Consider the following 22,405-nt stretch of genomic DNA (forward strand, 5'->3'; position numbering starts at 1 on the left):
TACAAACCTGTCAACTGTATTAATAAAGACACAGAGACTCTTGTATATTTAAAAAGATTAAGCCTTTACCTTGGGCTAGTCCCCAGTTCCTTCAACCCAGCAAAATCTGCCTGCGTCCTTCCATAACTGTCTACCTCTCTGCTCATGCCCATGTCCATCTCTGCGCCCATTTGCTGATCCTTGCTTCTGACTTTTCTCACATTATCTCTTTCTCTCTGACAGGAAGTGCACCTTCCACTTCTTGCCCAGCTATTGGCCCCCAGCTCTTTATTAAAACCAATCAGAAACCTTAACACAGTGCACACCAACAGATCATGATTTTATTTTCTGTGTACATTTTATAAAATGTCTGACAAATGACAGTCTTCTGTAGAGAGTTTCTACTTGCATAATATTGTAACTATGGGACAGTGACACTCCTGGATTAAAGAAGAGATGCAAAGATCCCATAGTAAACAGCAGCTTCTGTCTCTTCGTTCTTTCTCCTCCAGACACATAGGCCTACTTTTGGTTCATTCAGCATTTTTGCTTAATTCCAACTCAGGGCTCTGTTTATCTGCACTGTTTCCGAGCATATTGCATTTCTTAATAATTAACAGAGTCCTAGCTCATTTTAAGTTTTAAAGATGGCTCCTTGAATAATAGTTGAAATGAAGTCTCTTTTTTGATTTGCACCTTGTATATTACCTAGTTTTGTCATCTTGTAAACATTCTTAGCATTGCTTATTCTAGCATGATGATTATTTTCCTTTTTGTATTCTGTTTCTTCATATTAGGATATATAATTATATCTATAGTGGTGAATAATGCCCTTGTTTTTCATTGCACTGTTTCCATGTTCTAGAATAGAATCTGGTCGGCATTTGACATGGTAAATATTTACTAAGTGAATGAATAAAAGAACTGAGTTACATTTCTTAAAATGCTATACCAATGACTTTCTGACTATAACAGACCTTTATGAGTCTTAAATGTTGCTTGGTTCAGGGTGTTCAGCATCTTAGTATTTCAGTTTCCCTCTCTAAGATAAAAAATACAGATCTCTTTGGGTCGTTATGATGACTAAATTATATGTAATGTACTTAGGCAGTTCTTAGAACAATATCAGCAACTGATGAAGGTTGTAGTAACATTATCACAACAGTTTTGTAGGATCATGTTTTACTGTGAAGGGAAAGAACTTCCTCACTATTCTATTCAAGTCCTTTTAGTGGATCTAGATACTTATTCTACTTGATCGTTCATTTCTCATCGGGAGTTTCATTTAGAAGTTATTACATTCCACTTTGCACTCTGATAAAGCTTCTGATCGCTCATGTAGGTCTTCTTCTATATCTTGACGCATGTTATAGTTTTCTTCTCTTAGATCCTAAGTAATTCTGACTACATTTATATGTTACGTGTTATACTTTCACGTACTGTTTTTCTCTTTCATTTAATTTTTGCTGTTTGTTATTAATATATAGGGAAATTTAGGTTTTTAAATATACTTTTCTCATATTTGTTCTAATTTTTGTTCATATTTGTTCTAACTTTTCTCATATTTGTTCATAATTGTTCTAGTTATTTTTCATTTACATCTTTTAGATTTTTTTATCTTATACTTACATAATTTGGAAATTATTTTTTATTTCTCTTTTTTCTAGTATTTGAAGTATTACTTATTAGTTAGAGTTTTGTAAATAACGTAGAACCATAGAGTTTTAACAGATTTGTCAGAGTTTTTTCCAATCTGGTGAGAACTCTCTAATATTTGTTTTTTATAAGTCATACCAAATATTTGACTCCCCATAGGTTCCAGGTGCCTGGAACTTGTAGTGAATTAAATAGACAACATCTCACATAGTGTATTATTTTTATACTTTTTGGCTTTATATATTTTTTATATTTTTATTTACTTTTTTAAATCAAATCATAATTTTTACTTATTCACACAGGGGCTATAAACACAAGAAGGCAGGATGTGGGGAAGGGGATGACACCGGAGCATGAGTATTCAGGGGGAATACAGATATCTTTAAGAACATGGTATCGGCTAGGTGAAGGTTCAGGGGACTGGTCACTATGACTCTGTCTATGATTCACTTGTCCTTATCTAAGTTGGTATTATATGCCAAGGCTACCTATTTACAAGGTCTATGACTACTCAGGCTGGTAAATTTCCACAAAAGCTGCCTGTTTGTGATATTGGCTTTATATTTTAATAAGTAGTTCTGATCATTTTTATTTAAATTCAGAATATTATATAAAATATGTATCAAAATTTTTAGCCTTTGGAAACACAGTTCTTGCATTGCTGGATAATTCCTTTGTGGTTTGTTGTTGATGGTTGGGAGCTGGGAATTGAACCCAGAGCCTTGAATATGAGAGCACACCCTCTCCCACAAAGCTATACTCCCTATCGTCTCTCTATGTTTTAAAGTTAGTATGTAGCTAGATTGGTTTCCCAGTATTTTGTAGCCATATTGTTTGCATGTGGATAGTGATGGTCACTTCCTAATTGTGTGCTTTGAGGATATTGTCTCTGGCTTCATCCTTCTTGTCTTTTTTTTCCCAACAGTATATTTTCATTGATTACTTGGGAATTTCACGTAGTGCACCCCAATCATGCTCACTTCCTGGTCCTCCCAGATCTATCCCATAATGAAACCATTTGCCACTTCTTCCTTTCTACTCCCACATCCTTTGTATGGTTTAATGACATCAGTGGATGGAAATAGCAGTGATAAAGAAGGCAGTTAGGTGACCGTCCTCTTTTAACTTTCTACATAGTCAGCAGCAACATGTTCAGACATCAGGGTCTGATTTCAAATGCACCTCATTACTCTGAAGATATATATAAAGAAAAAAAAGATGAAATTGAGCTTTCTGGGAGAGGTTGTTCCATTTTTAAAGGGCCATACATTGCACACTACAATGCTTAATTTCTTAAGTTAACATTCACACTATGATGTCCAGGCTGTCATTGAACTCCTGAACTGTAGGAAGCTTTTTGTCCCCATCTCTTGAGTAACTGGGATTACAGATATGCACCACTGTGACATCTCAACCTTTACCTTGCAAAACTGAAAATAAGCAAAAATCAGTATTACAGTGTTATAGACTATTGATGCTACAGGTCAAATTATAAGACAAAGTTATATTTTATTTTTCTATATAAACCATATTAATTAGTATAATATGTGTAATTTTGTAAAACTTAAGTCTGTATATATAACAAAGATTTAGAGGGCTTTGGAGACATGCTTTAGTTCTAAAGTTTGATAAATTTTGTGAAGTGTTCTGTTTGCTTTGCCAGATACTCTGTTAATATTTAACTCTCTCACCATTTCAGTGAGAATAGGTAGTGTTTCCATTTCTTAGATGTTGAAACTGAAGTTTTAGAAGATATGGCCCAAAACAATATTTACATTCAGATTTGAACTCAGGTCTGCTAGCTATGCTGATATAGATAAATTTGTAAAAATACATAGGATCTTAGAAAAAAATTACTCTAAAAGCTTGTCTGCTTCTATTGAAAACACTGAAATGTCTTTGCCACTTACTCTTGTTTTTTGATCTGTCTATTAGGAGTGTCCTACAGATAAGTCCTGTGCATTTCCTAGAGCAGTCTGGGTTACTGTTAACAGTTTGAGCATGTTTACCTTTTTTTTTTTTTTTGGAAAAAATGTCTGGAGTGGGAAATGAGAATGGAATGACAGATATCTCAGTAAGGATGCTGTCCTGTTGCTTAGCAGCAGGCAAGAAAACCAAGAGTGTTTTTTAAAAGTTGGACTTATAAATGGAACACCTGCATCCAGTTTTGATTGCCTCACTTCAAGAATGATAGAGCATAAATTGAAAGAATCTGAAGAAGTGAAAAAACTGATTATAGGTTTTGTGGGGAACTAGTGTATGTCAGTAATCCACAAGTATAGTTCAGCAGCTGTTTACTGGCATGGTAGGCTGTGTCAACAGTTTCAAGGATACCTTGCCTATATCTTAATGAACTAGCATGCAAGAAAAGTAGTTGATCTTCACTTCTGTTGCCTATTTTCTTTTTTATATGCCACTTTAATCTGCAGAGTAAAAACCTCATACCAGCCTATTGGTAAAAGTGCCTCGATTTTTTTTCCCACAAAAGACATGTGAATTGTCTTTCAGAAGCAGTCTAATTTGATTTGGTGCCATAAATTTGCTTTCTGGCATATAGCTATGGTGGTCCCCTAACTGCTTTTTTACCTAATTGTAAAGCATATTGTGAGCTGGCAGCTAACACACAGCCACAGACTATAAAGCCAGGTAAGGGAATGGCCTATCAGCAGAGCCAATGCTCATGGCTAACATCAAGAGTTGAAATTAGTAGATGAAATAATTTTGCCTGCCTGTGTTGACTAATGCAGGCTGCCATTAGCTGTCATCTGAAATGTCTGCTTCAATCAGTTACTTTAGATAGTGAACATGAGGAAGAGGGGTATTATAATTTGATCCCATTTGGTGACATTCTTTGGTGAAGGTTTAAGTGGTATAGCCTTGCTGGAGGAAGTAAGTCATAGGGCTGGGGTTTGAGAACTTCACTCCTAGTCCCACTTCAGTTTGCTCTCCATTGCTGTGATAAACACAATAATCAAAAGTAACTTGCTTGGTGTACACATCCCATTCACAGTCCCTCCCCTTAGCCTCTCAGAGGGTGCCCCACCCAGGCATCCTCCCTCCCTGGGGCATAAAGTCTCTACTTGTTTATAACAATGATTTCTGGTTCTATATATCTATTTACCTGCAAATGACTTAATGTCACTTTTTTTAATGGGCAAATAATACTACATTGTACATATATGCCACATTTCCTTTTTCTATTCATAATTATCCTAGATGATTTAATAACCTGGCTTTTGTGGCCATTGTCTGTCCCCTCACCACTTATTAATTGCCTTTATTTTAGCTTTTCATCTAAGTATTGGGCCTTAGTCTAAATGTTAGACTCCTCCCCAACTGGATGACCTATCAATAGGTGGTGTCATTATGTAGGTCTTATTTAGGTGACCATATTGTTGAGATTTCATGGGTGAAGCTTTTTCTATTATATATTGAAGACAGTATGTCACAGCAGATACCGTGACTCTCTTTATCTATAATCTTTCTGTCCCCTCTTCCATGATATTCACTGAACCATAGGTATAGGTATGTTGTAGATGTATCAGTTGGGGTTGGGTACCTCAATATTAATTATTCTCTGCATTTTGACCAGTTGTTGCTTTCTGTAATAGTTCCCATCTGCTGCAGAAGAAAACATATTTTATGAGGAATGAGAGCTACTACTATTTGTATGTATAAGGATAAGTATTTAAAATGCACTTAGAAAATATACTGGCTTAAGAGAATGGCACTAGAAAGTTCTTCTCCAGAGTCCATGATCTCATTAGCCATGGGTAGTTGGCTAGGTAAACAATACTATTTTGTGATGTCTCAATAAGAAGGAAAGAAGTGCTTTCAGAAGAAGATAAAGTCTTTAGACCAGAATATCTTAGCTGGGCATCATTTAGATCAGTGGTTCTCAACTTGTGGGCCACAGCCCCTTTGGAGGTCAGTGACCCTTTCACATGGGTCACATATCATATATCCATGATATCAGATGTTTATATTAAGATTCATAACAGTAGCAAAACTATAGTTATGAAGTAGCCATGAAATAGCTTTATGGTTGGGGGGTCACCACAACATGAGGAGTTGTATTAAAGGGTCACTGCATTAGGAAGATTGAAAAACACTGGTTTAGTTAGATAATGTCAAACAGCATATGGTTCAGCTTCCTCTTTTAAGCTTCGGTATAGTCTAACCCCTTATCCTGTGATAGAAACATGACATATATTCAGTATATTGAGAAATCCAACAGTTGTACAAATGGCCATGTCTTTTTTTTTCCTGCAACTCTATGATTTCATTTATATGAGTTGTAAAAGAAATTGATCAGTTTACTTATCTATAAGGAACTATGAGTTCAAGTTTTTATGGTGGGCAGGATTTACTCTGTTGGAATAAGTTTTGATTGGAGAGAGTTAAGCAAGACAGGTGTGTGAATCTGTAATCGTAGATTGTGATTCTATATACGTACAGGTTATTGGAATGTGGCAAGCATCTGAACTTTGTACTGAAACTCTGAGTCTCTGATTTAGAGTAGCTGTGTACGCATGTCTGTAGTTAGGTTTCAAGAACATTTCTTTTCCCTATCAAAGGCCTGGGAAAGCTTTATTTATATCATTTATGATCTTTAATCAAAAGTCTAACTTTTCCACCACAATATTGATTGATCTTAAAATTCAGTTTGTAAAAGGTAATATTTTCAGTTTGTGGTTATGTTACATATTTGAAGTCTATAAAGATAATAATTTGTAGTAGATAGCTTATAGGAAACCTGTTAAATTTAAATATTTATCACTTCTGCAAATTTACTGAGTTTGGTACTCAAAGATAAAAAAAAAGTTTAGAGAAATTCACATATGTGTGTGAATTTTAAACTGAATGACTGTGTTCTTAGGATTCCTTCAATGATATCTGCATGCAAATTTATGAATTTTTATTTGGTGAATATACTTTAATAAAATCCAAATTTATTACCTGGAGATTTTGCCCTGAAGTGTTTGGGATATGTTATGAGCAGTGAAATGACACTCATTTGTGTTCACAGAGTGCCATTAGTCCATATTTTAGGCAGTCTCTGTCTGTAATACAGAAACTTGTTAAATGCCTTTTATCAATATGCTTTTGAGGAACCATGTTTTAGAGTAGAGAATACTGATTTGAATCCAATCTTCCAATATCGAGTGTGTTATTGGATGTTGCATTTTTTATTACAGATAAGCAACAATTAATTTTAATGCCAAGCTAAAAAGAGGGAGTGTCAACTAGTATAACAATTATAAGCCTATGTTACCATATTAAAGGAGACAAAAATGTACTAAATACATTCACTGTGGAATATGCATGGTATTCCTAGGTAACTCTACTAAGCCATAAATATAGACTTTCTGAAAGTTATGTTAGTATGAATATCATCATAGGTGGCATTTCTTTAAAAACTGTCAGTGAAGATTTGAATCCATACCTCCTCCACCTTCTAATAAATGTCTTGTAAGAGAATGTCATTTGTAATAGTTCTCTGTAATCACATGAGACTTCATGTCCACTTACATCAAAATGTCACATTTATTATCTGTTTTTTTGACCTGTCAACACTTTCCTTGAAGTTACATGTTTAATAAGTAACCATTGTAACCTCTGACTATTTGGGAGCCTCACTGAGATTAGTAAATTTGCTGAAGAAACAAAAGAGGCGGGCAGCCATGAACTGAGGCTGAGAAGGAGCCTTCACACTGTTGTAACTAGACTATGGCATCTTGTCTCGATTCCTTCACAGTCAGGTACCTTGGGTCCATGAGCATGCATGCTCTGGTTTTTGCCTGACTGCGTTTTGTTTTTCTCTCTTTCACAACCTTTTACACTACATTGTTGTTTACTCCTTTACTTGGTATTGTACTGATAGTCATGTGATTTACAAATTTATTATAGTCTGGCACTGCATTTTGAAACTATATAGGGACCAATACTGGGCCATTGGATTCTGAAGGTTATTATGTAGGTTTTAGGTAGAATGTAGAAGAACACTTTCTTTTCTGAACATATATTATACTAGATGGCATCATTTTCACAGAGTACAGTTTGATCATTATGTATGGTTCTAATCACTCTTTAACACACTTTTTCTCGTAATAATTTGACTAGAGTTTGAAAATTATAAACTCATTTAAAAGAGAACATGATGCCTTGCATTTTTAAAGCTACAATTTAAATTATTTTAAGTTTTTTGTGCATCCATTAAGTAAGTTTTGCAGAAGCAACCAGTAGAATTTGTGGACTTAAAGGGTACTTAGAGCCTTAAAAAGAGTTTTATAAAACATTTCACTTTTGACTGTTGAATGTCTTTTTTTAATAGTACTCCTTATAAAGTTTGACTCACCTGTTGGTATGTTGTAGATATACAAATGTTGTAAGTGGTTACTATTGTAGAATTGTTTCCAGTGAGTAAATATTTTAGGTCAGTGGTTCTCAGCCTCCCTAATGCTGAGAACCCTGAATACAGTTTCTCATGTTGTGGTGACCTACATCATAAAATTATTTTCATTGCTACTTTATAGATGTAATTTTACTACTGTTATAAATCATAATGTAAGTATCCGTGTTTTCCAGTAGTCTTAGGTGACCCCTGTGAAATGGTTGTTCAACTCCCAAAAGGGCTCATGACCCACAAGTTGAGAATCATTGTATTAGATACTGTAGGTCATATGTTCTCCACCACAGGCAATTAACTATATTGTTGAAGTGCAATAACATTTATAGACAGTGCTGAAATGACTCCTGTAGAACTTTATTTACAAAAACATCTAGCAAGGTATAGTTTGCCTGTGAGTTGTTGCTCGCCAACTCTTACTCTAAGTGGCCGAGTCTCCCAAAACCTGATCATCTTCTATATGAACAGTTAGTTTCTTTTCCTTGCTTCGACATTAGCCGAAGTTCCTTCATTCTAAATATGAGCACACAGACAGAGACTGTTCTGCAGTTATTGTGTGAGGACATGTGTTTACTAGATGCAGAGAGATTGTAAACTGATACCATACATTCAGTCCCTTAAGCTAGGCCTGGCTGGTCACCACTTAGCCATGAGGAGGGGGAGAACATTGACAATGGGAGTCTTTTACATTTGCTGCTTCGTTGTTGTAGTCCAGCTTTGGCTTATCTGCTTTGGCCCCTGTTAGTCCCTCACAGCATCTCTTTCTTTGCCATCATCCCTATCCTTTTACATTGCAGTCCTCCTTTGGTCTCACATCGCTCTTTCAGGAAGGATTAATGAGGCCCTTAAACAGGAAGCTTCTTTTGTTCTATGATAGTTCCTTTTCAAAGTCAGAATAAAAGTGTTCGTTTTCCCTATTATTCATAACTTTTGTAATTTTCAATTTAATGTAAATTTTTGTAAAATATTTGCCAAAGTACATATATATTCAGACATAATTTTTTTCTATATTTTTAAACTCACTTCAGACTCTCAGCCCTGAATGGGATGTCTCCATCAAACCCCTCCGCTGAGAGTTCAGGGAACCTCTAGGAAGAGGAGGTGGAGAGAGTGTAAGGGCCAGAGGGGTGGAGAACAGGCCCTCTGAATCAGCGTGACCTCACAGAGACTGAAGCAGCACACACAGGGCCTCCACCAAGCTGTCTGTGTGTGTATCATGGTCTCCAGCCTAGTTTTTTTTTATAGGATTCCTGAGTCTCTGTCTGATTCTTGTGCCTTCTCTTGAGTTCTTTTTTGCTGTTGTTGATGATTCATCTTGTCCCCCCTTGAGTGGTAGTTTTTGTTTTATCTTATTTTGTTTTCTAAATGAATGAATAGATGAAAACCTACCCAGTAGGGTAAAGGTTAACAATTGAGCTGTCATTTATCCATGCTGTGAGAAGTGGAGTGACACTGGGACATCATCAGATCCTCCAGGGCAGGCCTTGTGTTAAGGAGTACTTGGACAACATGCAGTGGACAACAGAGTTTCTTTTTTTTTTTTCTGTGTGGTTTTATTTGGTTATAGTTTGTTGAGTTTTGCTTGTTTGTTTTGAATATAGTTTTGTTTTCTTGGTTAACTTGAGGTTTTGTTTGTCTTTTGAGAAAGAACTTAAAGTTGCATGGGTGAAGAGAGGATCTGGAAAGACTTGGGGAAGAGAAAGAATAGGATCAAAATATATTTAAACTTAAAGATTGTTTTATATAATAAAAATACAATTAAAAGGGGAAATTTTGTTGAGAGAAAGAAAGCATTAAGATGTTTCTAGATCAAGATCTTGATTCAAAAGTGAGTTGGGCCAGATTAAGAGATGTCTGGCTAAAAGCATTTAACTTACGGGGCAAAGAGCACTTGCTACTCTTGGAGAGGGCCTGGGATTTGATGGCCCACAACCCTCAGTAAACACAGTTTCAGGACAGGCAATGCCTTCTTCTGGCTTCTGCAAACACCAGGCAAACTTGTAGTATGCATACATACATTCAAGTAAGCATTCATATACATAAAATAAAAATATAATAGCATAAAGTAAGTAATAAATAGTTTTTTTAAATGACTTAGGAAGATAGTTATCTTCTGTCACACAAAACCTTTGTATTCATGAACTCAGTCAGTATGATTCCTGACAGAACCTGCACAAGAGCAAGAAGTAGTTAATCAGTGTAGATGGGAAAGGAACTCAGAAAGTCTCACTCCTAACTGAGGGGCAATTGGCAGCAGATGGCTACTAGAGAGGGCCAGTTTTCTTTGAGAATTTGGCCCTATTTTGTGACCATTTTCCAATAGATGGCCTGCACACATGTACATCATATAGGCAAGTAATTTGATTTAATGGATTCATGTTAGAGTTCATCTTCAACAATTACAAGAGAACATTACTGTCCCATCCTGGGTTTGAACACTCAGATCTGAATGATGGTGGGTTTCTAGGCTGTTGAATGAGAGTCTTAGGGAAAGAATTCACACCCATACAGATATACCCATATTCTATGTGTTATGGTCGGAACTGAACTAAGTTTCCTGCTGGCTCTGTAGTGACCACAGGACTCCTGCTGAGTGGGATCACCATACCTTTATTAGAAGTCCTGGTCCTAGAAAAAATTCCTGGTCTTAGAGAAGAGCTGTCCATGAGACATTAAGAAATATAAAGTAGGGGTAAGGAGTAAGTTTCCAAGAAGTAAGTGAAAACAGTTATTAAAAACAACCTGGAGCTAGTATGGTGGAGCACAACCCCAGCACTCAGGAAGCAGAGACAGGCAGAGGTCTTTGAGGCCTGCCAGGTCTGCATAGCAAGTTCCAGGAGAGCCAGTATTACACAGTAAGAACCAGTCTCAAACAAAACCTAGAAATGAACAGAATATAAACAACAAGGCTAAACAACAAAACCACGTACTTGTGAAAATGAACTGATTTGAAGTCTAGGAGGTAAATGATGCTTTTTGGAACTTTAAAGTGAATAAATGAGACAAATTCCAAATTGTATACAAAGAGTAAATTGCTGAATTAGCACCATTTGGAGAGTCCATTCATTTATAGACACTGAACATCAGGTACTGCTATAAATTTATGTTTTTAATCCTCAAAGGGAACCCTGTTCATTTAATAAATATCACATTCACTCTATCAGTCACTGTATTATTCACATCATTATATATCAGTTATTCTAAAACAAACTACATTTATCATCTCACTCAGATTTATGACTGGGGTATTCCTCGTGGTAGCTTTGGCTCCAAGGGAACCCACAGAAGGCCTCAAGGGAGACTGCAGCAGGTTGTCAATTGGGGTTTATCTCAAAGCTGACTGTCTGGAGAACCACCATCCAGGCTCCCTCCCTGGGAACCTGCAGAGTTCTTCTTCAGACTTTGGGTCTTTCTCTTCCTGTTGTTCTGTTCAGGCCTTAAACTGATTAGGGTGGCACATTGTGGAGGGCAGTCTGCTCCATCCACTCATTTAAGTGTTAGTCTTGTCCAAGTGTAGTATTTGATCAAATATCTGTGAACCCTGTGACTCAGTCATATCCCGTCACCAGTCACCTCCACTGCACACAATTTGTTAAGAATGAGTCCCTCTGAAAAGAGGAAGTCAGCTCTGTGCCTGGAAGGCAGGTATCTGTCATATTATATGGACGTATTTTTCAAAGCACTTCAAACACCAGTACTTGGGAGAGTCCAGTGTTTATTGAACAGAAGTTACAGAAGAAAGGAGATAGGAGTGTCAGAGAGGTGATACTAGAAGTGAAAATTACTGTAGATAGTTCGAGCTTGCTAAAAAGATGTAGTACATTAATGAAGACAAATGTGACGTCATCGCACTGCTAGTTGGGTAATACAGTGAAGTACTTCAGAGATCCTTAAAGTTAACTTGTCTTAACGTGGCCTGTCTAGTGTTCACATTCTAAAAATTACATAAGACTGTCTTACAAGTATTATATTATATTAGAAACAAAATATAAAACCAAGATAAACTTTTGCCTAGCTTTAAAAAGTACTCAGTGGGGTAATAGACTGAAGTCTAGTATTTTCTAATGCTTTTTGTAATTAGTATTTTATTTTGCTTTAAGTGATTTTACTTTGTAGGAAGTACTTCATTACCATATTCCTATTGAGAATTATCTGGGGTTTAGCCAGACTTTCTCTCCTCCCTCAGCAATCCTTTTTCATTTCCAAATACATATAAAATTTAATAATTTGTTAATAGTGTAATTTGTTACAAAAACAATTTAGGTTAAATGTTTTAAAAGAAAGTTTTCCATGCATATCACATTTGAATAATTTTGTTCTAATAAAAGAGAAACTGGAATGTCTTTTTCCTTTTTTTTTTAATAGAGATTTTGAGGGCAGGCATGTCATGAGATGAATCGTCACCTTAAATATATTTTTAGGGGCTTGCAATATGGCCCCGTGACTAAGAACACTTGATGCACATGTATGAGGACTTAAGATCTAACCTTTGTACCTATGTAAACAGCATAGCATGGCCACATGGGCCTGGAAGCCCAGCACTGGGCCAGAGCAAGGAGAAGGTAGGCAGATCCCAGGAGCTCCCTGGCCAGCCACTCTAGCTGAGGTGACCAGCTTCCGTTCAGTGACAGACGCTGTCTCAAAGGAGTAAGGTGGAGATCAGGGATAGAGGAAGAAAGTAACATCCTTCTCTGGCCTCAGCATGTATATTTGTGGGCACATATGCACACCACACACACACACACACACGCATACACACACACACAAGTAAAAATATATTTTAGTTATTGTGACTATACAGCTGACTAATATACCTTTGGATATTTCATTGCAGAGGATAGATGGGATTAAATGGCAGAAACATGACTAGAAAGTGCATGTTAGATATGATTCCGTCAGCATCTGCTACTGACAGGTGCTCAATGGTTGTTGGTATCTTTGTCAGCAAAGAGAATCCTTTGACATTAAAGTCACCAGCTCAGCCCTGATTTGGGGTGACTCTATTGGCAGTTCCATCAGACTGCAGCTGATCAGTGAATGTCAGAGCTGCTGCTGCTCTTCAGAAGTGTCACCAGCCCCCTGGGGCTTGCTTCCCCCCTCCCTGTCACTCTGGCTCGTACACTCTCTCTCTAGTTCTAGCTCTCATTCTCTCCCCCATAGCTCTTAAGCAGACTCCAAATGCTTACCTGAGAAATAAACTGATAGGCCATGGGGAATACAGATGTCTTTAGACTATGTAAAACCATACTAAGTGATGCCTTACATGGAGACTGCTAATGATTACCTTGAAGCCAAGCCAGTCAATGGGGGGAGCACCTGGGGACTCATTAAATGGCATTTGTGGACTCTGTAACCTAGGTTTTCAGCTGTATTTCAGGAAAAGCAGTGACAGCCTTTAATGTCTAATTGACCCCTTCTCTTTGTTTCACGTTCATTCACTTTCTGCCTTTGCCTCTGATGTGCTCCCTGATGGCAGCAAACAGCACTACTGAGCATTTTGAACTTCTGTGCAGAGCTTCAGCACCTCAGCCTGGGCAGCTGTGTGATGGTAAGCACTTCAAAGTTCTTCATACTCAATGCCTTGCTTCTCTTTTTGTTCCCATTGAGTGAGGTTTACCTAACACACCCCACCACATACATAGCCATATACTTTATCACACATTCAAACTCTTTTTCCCTTAAATTGGAGGGTATGTCTTTGAAGGACTTACCTTTACCACAAAAACAGGGGAGTGCAGTGTTGTGGAAAGAGCACTGTCTCAGGCTGTTTACCTGTCTGGATGCTCTAGTGAGATGAATTCTCAGAAATATGATAGAACATAGGTGTGTTGTTACTGTGAGAATTTTTATTCCTTCGTCAGGCACAATACAAAGATTGATGTCCTGTATTAGAACTTAGTTGTGTTTTATTTGTTCTTTTTAAAATTTTACTACTCTGTGAAATCCAGATGCCTGATTTTTAGATTAGAAAACTTCACTAGGCCTTTAAGATTTACATTGTGGCTTTATATGTCTATAAAGGAGGTAATGAGAAAAGTAAAATTTGTTTCATCTAAACTACATGATGACATGGTTTATGAATCACTCTGAGACTTAAGGGACAGTTGAACTGTTGGAATCTGTGTGTGCACACCTACACATGCAATCCATCATTGGATCCTCCAGTTCCTATAACCAAAGCAGACAGAAGAGATTTTCAGACTTGCTCAACATTGCAACCACTTAATAGCGAGCCCTAAATAAAAAGATAGAGAAATCTGGTATTCCAGTTTTGGATCCTAATTGGACATCTTTATAGTTTACAATTTGCTTCAAAGATGTTCAGAAATTGACAGTCTACATAGAGAAACCTGTTATAGAGATGCATGTGAGGTAATTCTACATCTTGTATTCTGTAATCCCAGTGCTTAGGTCCTGGAAAGTGCAAGCATGAACTCAAACAGTCCCAGGTTCCTGAGTCAATCGGGGAACCCACTGGATTCACATATTTCAAATCCAATTCTTACCTTTGTAAGCTAATTTGTTCTCTTCTTTGGATGCCTCTAGTAGCTCTTCTAGAGGAGCCCAGTGGCCTTTGATGGCAGTTTCTATGTCAACAGACCAGTTACTTGACTGTCTACACATTGCTAGGCTGTCCCACTAAGATTGGTAAAGGCCTTATTTAATTTTGCTCAAAATATTCTATTATTTGTAGTTACCACCCTACTCTTAAGTTGGAGCATAATTTTCTGGGAAATCAGATCCCTGGCCACAGCTTGAGTTGGAATTTTTGTGTGTGTATGTGTGTGTGTGCATGTGTGTGTGCGCATATATATACATAAATATTCATAGTTACAGTTACATGTATTTTAATTCAGTGTTTCCAAGATTGATCTGTAGAAAATTATCCCTGAAGAATTATCAAGTATAAAAGACTTTACATACGAGAATAGAGCAGGGATTCCTAATCAAAATTAGGAAGTGACACTAGTGTTCTCCCTATAAAGAAATTATTTGCCTTTGCTTAACTCTTGCTTCCCAGTCTTCTTGAATGCTGAACTCACTTTCCCATATTACATCTATTAAAATGTAGCTCACTATGGGAAATGGAGCTGTCAGTAAACTGTTTAGAACATGAAGAATGTGGTTACCAGTAAGATGCTACTACAATGATCCATGCAGCTAACACCCGTAGGGCCTCTTGCAGGTGCTAGCACTCTTTAAAAACTGTTTTTCCCTCTGATTGGTGAAGAGAATAAAACAGTTAGTTTTGAATAGATGAGTGGTTCTTTAATTTAAACTTTTGAAGGGTTGTTTTGATTTTAGGACATACATCTACTTTTGTTTATTTATTTTCCTTTAGCTTAAATTCCCAAGCATTACAATATCATATAAACTCATCATGTCCGGCAGCCTTGGCAGGAAGGTTGTTTCAGAATTTGGCAGCAACTGTGCCCATTTCCCGATGACTTTGGTTTTGCTTGGTTTGCCACCAGGCTTTCCTACTGTTTTTGCTTGATATACATAAGCACACCTCTTTCCCAAGGAGTGCTCAACTCCATTTCAAGCATGAGCCACATCAGCTCTAAGAAGGGTCTCTTTTCCCTTTGGAAATGTGCTTATAGCCAGCACCACAGATGTACTTGCCTTATAGAAGCCATGTTCCCAGCACCCCTCCAGTGGTCCTGGGACACCATCCATATTCATCCAACTTAAAGTGTTATTATCTATCGTAATAGAATATAGTGGCCATGTAGGTAATAAGGCTCCATAGTAATCTGAAGCTTGCTTTAATAATTCATTTCAATCTTTTATGTTTAAAATATTTTATCAAGTTTGTAAGCAAGCATACCAATTAAAATTAGGTAAAACCTACCAATTACTGTTTCCACAACATTGTTTATTTCTCTTCTCTGTAAATGGAATATAGGAGGTGAACAATCCACGCTGATTTGCCAGTGTGACTGCACATTCCTCTGAGAGGTATAGACCCTGCTCTTGAAGGCTATGATTTCACACATTTGACCTCAAGGTTAGAACTGGAGCTCTGGCCATCTCCTTCCCATGTCAAACTGAAGAGACTGGACAAAGGCACAGTACCTCCCTTAAGGACTCTTTCTAGAAGTATCATGCGTTTGCAGATTTATTTCTTACTATCCAGAGCTTAGTCATATGGCTCACCTTGTAGCACGAGAAGGTAATAAATATAGTGTGTATTCTGAGTAAGGCAAACAAAATTGAGAGAAGTAAAAACTTGAGTGAGTGTAGTTCTGCCTTTACTTTCTACCTAGTCAGGCCCATGAAGAAGAACAAATGTGTAGAAAGAGAACATATGTAATGAGCACTCTATGTTCATAACTAGCTTCTGCTGCCATGCTGTCAAGTCTGGTAGCTGATGGCCAGTTGGAAATATACTAGTATTCATTTTGTATGATGTAAATACATCAAATTTTGAAGGCTTAGTTTGAGAATATAAAATATCGTAATATCTTAATATTGATAACATGTTGAAATGGTAGTGTTACTACTAGAGAAGATGTATTGTTAAAATTAATTTTGTTTCTTTTTGGGATTTAAAGGATAACTAAATCCATTTCCATGTGTTCTTTGCATTATTTGGTGTTTCTTGAAGTAATTTAAAGTTGCCTGGAACCTACTTGCATTTCCTTAGGTTTCCTGTTAATTGTTTGCCTCTAGTCAAGCTGTCTTCTTTATGGTAGGTCCTTGATTACTAAATGCTTATCTTTGTCATGAAGTAAGTCCTGGAGACTTTAACACTGGTTGGCATATTATAGTCTAAAGTCCTTTTGCATTGTATGTTTAGTCTATAAATTCTTACTTAACCCCAAACTACTACCCTAATTAGTACTTATAGTATTTCCATACAGTTTTAGAGACTACTAAAGTATATACCTTTGTCAGGGAAAGATAAAATACCCAGCTTAGTACATTAATCATATATAAAGTAGAAGTAACTAGACCCTGCCATCAGGTAGCTGTGGCAGTGTTAAAACAGTAGGCACAAAAGACTAACACATACTCTTCAGATTGTTCTTGAGAGACTGGGGATTGCTTTGGAATTTAATTTATTAATATTCTATCTAGTTCTATTATATGGATCCTAAGTCATTCTTTTTTGCTTTGTGTGTGTGTGTGTGTGTGTGTGTGTGTGCATATGTATGTGAAAATGTTCATGCACATGCATGTGTAGACAGAGGTCATTGTTACCTAGATGTTAATGTGGACATCTTCTTCAATAGCACCTCACTGTATTTTTGAGGCAGGGTCTCCCACTGAACCTAAAATTCACCTATTTTGGGTTCAATCCCAAACAATCTGGCCACGGAGCCCCAGTTGTACCCCTGTTTCTTTCAGTGCTCTGATCACACGTGTATACTACTGCCTTGGGTTCTTCATAGGTACTGGAGATCACACTCAAGTCCTCACGTGCACGTGACAAGCTCTTCATTAGATGAGTGATCTGCTGAGCTCTTTACTCCCACTTTTTATGAAGTGCTGAGAAAATTGGGATGAGTAAACAAATGTATTGACAAGGACATGAGTGTGTTTATCTGAAAACAACAATAAGAGATGATTCAAATGTTCTAGGCAGTTTGTATTTCTGCATGTGACATGTAAAATGTTGGAACTGTTTGATTTCCAGATTGAAGATTATGATGTGATAGCCAGCATGATAGGAGCCAAGTGTAAAAACCTCCGAACTCTGGATTTGTGGAGATGCAAAAATATTACGGAGAACGGGATAGCAGAGTTGGCTTCTGGGTGTGTTCTTCTTGAGGAACTTGACCTTGGCTGGTGCCCCACTCTTCAGAGCAGCACTGGGTGCTTTGCCAGACTGGCACGGCAGCTCCCAAACTTGCAGAAACTCTTTCTTACAGCTAACAGGTCTGTGTGTGACACAGACATAGAAGAATTGGCATCTAACTGTGTCAGATTACAGCAACTGGACATATTAGGTAAGAGTAGAATATATAAATATTTTTGAGTTTGCATATAAAATGATGGGTTTTGTAATGGGATTTTCATACCTATATATCATTTTACTTTATTCTTATTCATTTCCTTTTTTTTCTTCCACTACACTGTAGCCACCTTCCTGGGCTCTACCTTACCCCAAGTAGTACTTGCTTCGGCTTTCATGTCAAATGTATTCCTTTACTCTTTCCCCGACTCTGTGTTTCCTTAATGTCTCTTCTACTCTTCCCACAGTCTCCTTTCTACTATCACAGGAATCCTTACTTAAGCATACACATATATATATGAATGTACATCTAGAATACACATGTGAGAGAGAACCTGTGCTATTTGTCTATTGTAGTCTGGTTTATTTTACTTAGCATAATTATCTTGAGAGGCTTCAGGCAAATGTGCATGCATATTCATGCAAATGTGATGATTTCATTTTTTTCTTCATAGCTACATAAAATTACACCAGAATTCCTTCGTGCTTTGGTCCATTACTGGACATCTAGGCTGGTTGCTGTCACTGCTGTAAATAGTGCAACAATAAACATGGATATGAAGGTATCTCTCCATTGTGAGTTGACCTGAGTCCTTCAGGAGTAGTGTGGTTAGTTCTGTTTGTAGTTTTTGAGGAGTCTCGGTGGCTGTAGCAGTTTACATTCTCACCCATACAGTGTAAGGGGTTCCTCTTTCCTCATCATCAGCATTGGCTGGCATGTGTTGTCATTTGTTTTCTTGCTGATAGCCATTCTTCCTTGGGGTGAGGGGTGGGGTGGGTAGAAGCTTAAAGCAGTTGTCTCCTATGTTGCCTTGGTGGTTAAAGATGTTGAACACTTTTTCAGATATTTAGTGGATAATTGTATTTCTTTTTTTGCGACTATCTGCTTAGTGCATTAGCCAACTGATTAGCTAGATGGCTTCCTCTTCTGGTGTTGTGTATTTCCTTATATAGGTTCCAGACTCCTTTCCAATATACAGTTGGCAAAGATTTTTATCTTCCCATTCTGTAAGCTATCTCTACTCTAGTGATTATTTCCTCTGTTATGCTGAAGATTTTAAATTTCATGTAATCTATCTGGAATAGATATCTTAGAATCTAAATATATCTTGGAGTTATTTTCTGTATTGGGTATTGGAGGCTTTTTCAGAAAGTCCTTGCCTATACCTTCATATTGAAGTGTTTTCCCTGTGTTTTCTTCTGGCGTTCAGAGGTCTTTCATTAAGGTCTTTGATCTATTCTGAATTGATTATTGTGGAAGAAAAGAGATAGGGATCTGGTTCCATTTCTTCTACAGGTAGGTAGCTTGTTTTCCTAGTACAACTTATTGAAGAAGGGTCCTTCTAATGTGTGTTATTGGCAATTGTTGCAACTGTGTTCATCAGAAAAATTGTTCTGTAAAGTTTTTGTTGTTGTTGTGACCTTATCCAGTTTAAATAACAGGGTAACAGTGGCTGTATATAGTGAGTCTGGTGGCTGTCCTTTCTTTTCCATGTTGTAGAGCATTTGGAGCAGTGTTTGTGTTTAGCATTTCCATAAGGGTTTGGTTGAATTTAATGGTGAATCTATCTAGTCTCTGGGCCTGCCTTTCTGGGAAGACTTTTTTTCTTATTATTAATGTTTCAATCTTATTTCTTGTTATGGATCTAAGTTGCTTATATATTTTTGATTTAATTTTGGTACACCATGTATGTCTAAGAATTCATCAGTTTCTTCTAGATCTTTCTTTTCTTAAACATTTTCTAAACATTTTCTAGTGTTACTGGTTTTTGCTGGAATTACTCCAACCTCTGTTTTCATCTTTGATTTCATGTATTGTTATTTTATTTTCCATTAATTTATATCTTTATCTCCAGTCTTTTTTGCTACCTGAGCTTTTGAATGAATCTTCAATGTATCAATAGGTAATTTGTTTTAGGTTTCTTTTCTTTTTTAATGTAAATAAAAAATTTTAACTTTCCTCTTAGAACTACCTGAACTGTTTTTCAAGGTTCTGGTATGTTATGCTTTAAATTTCATTTTATTTTAGGAATTAAAAAAAATATATTCCTTGATTTTTTCAGTGACTCTATTCATTACTCAAAAATGTTCAGTCCACAAGAATTTCTATAGTTTTTCTATGTATTGATTCTAGTTTTATTCCACTATGAGGAGATGGGAAACTATTTTTAGTCCTGTGCGTTTGTTAACATTATCTTTGTGGCCTAAAATGTGACTACCTCTATATTGTTCCATAGGCGGATGAGAAGACTGTGTTCCACTGGAAGAGTGTAGATATCTGCTTAGTCAAATTGTTAAATAGTTTAAGTCTGAAACAGCATTGTTGATTTGGTCCAACTAAGATGCAATAAATATTTGTCCTGATAAGACTGCTTGGTAGAAAGTATAAGATAGATTCATTGGCCTAGGGAAAGTGTGTGTGTATGTATGTGTGTGTGTTTGTGTGTGTGTATGTGGGTGTGTAGGTGTTTAGGTGTGTGTGTGTGTGTGTGTGTGTGAGAGAGAGAGAGAGAGAGAGAGAGAGAGAGAGAGAGAGAGAGAGAGAAATGGTGAGTGCAACAACATAATCTCATAGTTGAACTTTCTAAAAGCTTTACATACTCTAAATAATTGACATATTTGTGTCCAGTCAGAAAAGTAAGATTCATATGAATTGTATTCTCTATTTTTATTAAGCATAGAAAATGAATCCATTTGTAAAATAAATCAAACTTGGATTTTTGTTTTTTAAACTCTTGATTTTTCAAAAAATATCTGTCCTCTTTGGTTCTTACAGTCTGTCAGCCTCCTATTCCACAGGGTTTCCTGAGCTTTATCCAAGTCATGATGTCCTTTGCAGCACAGGAGCTTTTCAGTTTCAACAGGTCCCACTTGTTAGTTATTGACCACAGCACATGTGCGAACAGTGTTCTGTTCAGAAAGTTTAGAAAGTTTCCTATGTCAATGAGTTCAAGGGTGTTCTCCCCTTTCTCTTCTTTCAGATTCAGTGTAACTAGTTTTTTGTTGAGGTCTTCAATTCATTTGGAGTTGAGTATTGTACAGGGTGAAAAGTATGGATTTATTTAGATTCCTGTACATCTATCCATCTGGTTTGACTAGCACCATTTGTTAAATATGCTGTCTTTTTTCCAGTGTATATTTGTTAGTGGTGATTTTATAAATGTTTCTGTAAAAAAAAAAAAATCTTAAATCACTACCCATGGCAATTCTAGGTTTAGGAATTATTCTACCACAAGACAACTCTGTTGAGAATTGTTCAGAATCCTGGAATTCCATTTGCCTTCAGTGCACTTGTCCACAAGGAACCCATGCCAGGGGACCAGCAGTGCCACCACTGGTATTATGTCCCCACACACATGACAGAGTACGTGAACTCAGCACTTAAACTGTCTTTGGCAATATGTCAGTGCTGATAAAGATTAGTCTCTAAAGTACTTGTATATCCCTTTTCTCTGTGTTTAATATTCATCAAAGGAAAACCTGAAGCTTTTTAGCATCCAGGTTTGGTTCTGGTTAAAATTTCTCCATGTTCAGGTTTATGATATATCCATAGATGATGTTTATATTGTTGTATGTGACTGATCCTGACTAACCTTAAGCAGGAAATCATACATAATTTATACACTTTGGACCAAATGCATCATTTGTGAAATATTTTACCTGATCTTCTGAGCTAAGGGAGTTGTAGTATTGTCTTTTCATAGATGAAACATAGCATTTCCCAAGAGATAGAGCCAAGTCACAGGCCTGAGATGTTGGTCCTATAGTCAGTCTCTGTGCTTCTGTATAAGGCTCATGCCCATTCATTTTCTTATTTCTTTTCCTTCTGACCTGTCTTCTGCTTGACTTATCCTAGTTCTTTATAAAATTGTAAAACTTCCAGAATATTTAGAAATATTTTGAAAATTTCCAGAAACCATCATAGTTCCTGAGAATAATGAACATCAGCCATGGCCTTTTGCAGTGAGGTAAGGTTCACTTTAGTGCTTAGCACTTTGTTGTTTATAATCTGTTTTACGGCTCTTTCCTAAAACAGTACAAGCTATATAGTAACTATGAACAATAGTCATAGTCTGAAAGAAATGCTATAGAACCACAAGGAGTCAGCCACACTGAGACATGGCCCTCTGTGATGAGCAGTAGAAGTCAGTTAACAGGGGCCCCACTACTTTCTATTAGACATAAGCATGACTTTGCAGCAATAGAATATAAGTGACATGGACACAGAAAGGAGACCTTGTTTGGGGACACAAAGAGAGCATCAAGAGGTAAACAGAGAGGGTGTAAGTGGGCAGTGGGGCAAATAGGAGCAATGTATGATGGTGTGTGTGCATATAAAAGTACAATGTATGATGGTGTGTGTGCATATGAAAGTACAATGTATGATGGTGTGTGTGCAT

At 36.9% G+C, this 22,405-nt stretch overlaps 1 protein-coding gene across 4 annotated transcripts in view; it reads left to right on the forward strand.

Moving 5' to 3' along the window:
• Fbxl4 (F-box and leucine rich repeat protein 4) overlaps positions 1 to 22,405 on the forward strand; it is an 81,869-nt gene that overhangs the window by 55,789 nt on the left and 3,675 nt on the right. For all 4 annotated transcript variants that reach the window (XM_028780864.1, XM_028780851.1, XM_028780848.1 and 1 more), the window contains 2 exons: positions 13,521 to 13,592; positions 17,688 to 18,000. In XM_028780864.1, the coding sequence (XP_028636697.1) occupies positions 13,521 to 13,592; positions 17,688 to 18,000 (385 nt within the window). The remainder of the gene's footprint in view (positions 1 to 13,520; positions 13,593 to 17,687; positions 18,001 to 22,405) is intronic.

This window comes from Grammomys surdaster, unplaced genomic scaffold, assembly GCF_004785775.1.
Source record: "Grammomys surdaster isolate TR1022 unplaced genomic scaffold, NIH_TR_1.0 97, whole genome shotgun sequence".
NCBI lineage: Eukaryota > Metazoa > Chordata > Mammalia > Rodentia > Muridae > Grammomys > Grammomys surdaster.